Source organism: Mandrillus leucophaeus, unplaced genomic scaffold (assembly GCF_000951045.1).
Source record: "Mandrillus leucophaeus isolate KB7577 unplaced genomic scaffold, Mleu.le_1.0 Scaffold1, whole genome shotgun sequence".
In the NCBI taxonomy this organism is placed as follows: Eukaryota; Metazoa; Chordata; class Mammalia; order Primates; family Cercopithecidae; genus Mandrillus; species Mandrillus leucophaeus.
The window spans coordinates 10,024,578-10,025,919 of record NW_012098097.1 but is presented as its reverse complement, the minus strand read 5'-3'; the positions used below and the strand labels follow the sequence as shown (position 1 = coordinate 10,025,919).

Here is a 1,342-nt window from a genome sequence, read left to right as displayed (position 1 = left end):
CCTTGTAGAGGCTCAGCCGCACCCCGCGGAGTTTGGGGTCCCCGAGGCGCGGATTCCGGGGCGGGCCTGCTTCCTCCCATGCTGTGGCCGCTCGTCTGCTCCGGCGGACGACGGGAGTCCCATGCCTGTGGCGCTCTCAACTAGAAGGCCGGTCGTCCCTGACTCCTTTGGGCGGCGGGTCCCCTCGGGGACCTGGCTGTCAGGGCTCTCGAGGGGGTGGCTGTAGGAACGACGTGGCCTCACGCACGCGCCCTCCCCCCACCCCGGAGGAGCCCGATGAGAGTCAACTTCCTTCGGTTTGCCATTACCAATTAGCCTTGGGGACACCCTTATCTGCCACTGGACTTCTTTTTTTTTTTTTTTTTTTTTTAACTGGACAGGTCTTTTCTGATTCCCTCAGGATAACGTGGAAAGGGCAGATGCTTTACAGCTGTCTGTGGAAGAGTTTGTGGAGCGGTATGAAAGACCTTACAAGCCCGTGGTTTTGTTGAATGCACAAGAGGGCTGGTCTGCGCAGGAGAAATGGACTCTGGAGCGCCTGAAAAGGAAATATCGGAACCAGAAGTTCAAGTGTGGTGAGGATAACGATGGCTACTCAGTGAAGATGAAGATGAAATACTACATCGAGTACATGGAGAGCACTCGAGATGACAGTCCCCTTTACATCTTTGACAGCAGCTATGGTGAACACCCTAAAAGAAGGAAACTTTTGGAAGACTACAAGGTGCCCAAGTTTTTCACTGATGACCTTTTCCAGTATGCTGGGGAGAAGCGCAGGCCCCCTTACAGGTAAAGTATTCTGCAGCTAAGTGGTTAAAATCTTTTTTTTGAGACGGAGTTTCACTCTTGTTGCCCATACTGCAGTGCAGTGGTGCGATCTCGGCTCCCGGCAATCTCCATCTCCCGGGTTCAAGCGATTCTCCTGCCTCAGCCTCCTGAGTAATTGGGATTACAGGCATGCGCCACCACGCCCAGTTAATTTTGTATTTTTAGTAGAGACGGGGTTTCACCATGTTGGTCAGGCTGGTCTCGAACTCCCGACTTCAGGTGATCCGCCCGCGTCAGCCTCCCAAAGTGCTGCGACTGTAGGTGTGAGCTACGCGCCCGGCCTGTGGTTAAAATCTTATCTACAACAGCATTTGCTCACCGAGTTCAGTTGGTAATCTTTTTTCGAAACAGTGAGTACTCTCTCAGCTGTACATTGAACTCACTTAGGGGGCTCCTGAGGCCTGTCTGGGCCCTGCTGGGGAGACTGATTTAATTCGGGTGATGCCTGGGCATCAGAATTTCTGAAAGCTCTTCAGGTGACCTGAATGTGCAGCTAAAGTTGAACCACTGATCT

General features: G+C 52.9%; 1 protein-coding gene across 1 annotated transcript in view; it reads left to right on the top strand.

Moving 5' to 3' along the window:
• Positions 1-1,342, top strand: part of JMJD6 (jumonji domain containing 6) — a 13,841-nt gene that overhangs the window by 5,290 nt on the left and 7,209 nt on the right. Inside the window, exons 3-4 of the mRNA XM_011966299.1 lie at positions 9-296; positions 401-789. Of these exons, the coding sequence (XP_011821689.1) occupies positions 9-296; positions 401-789 (677 nt within the window). The remainder of the gene's footprint in view (positions 1-8; positions 297-400; positions 790-1,342) is intronic.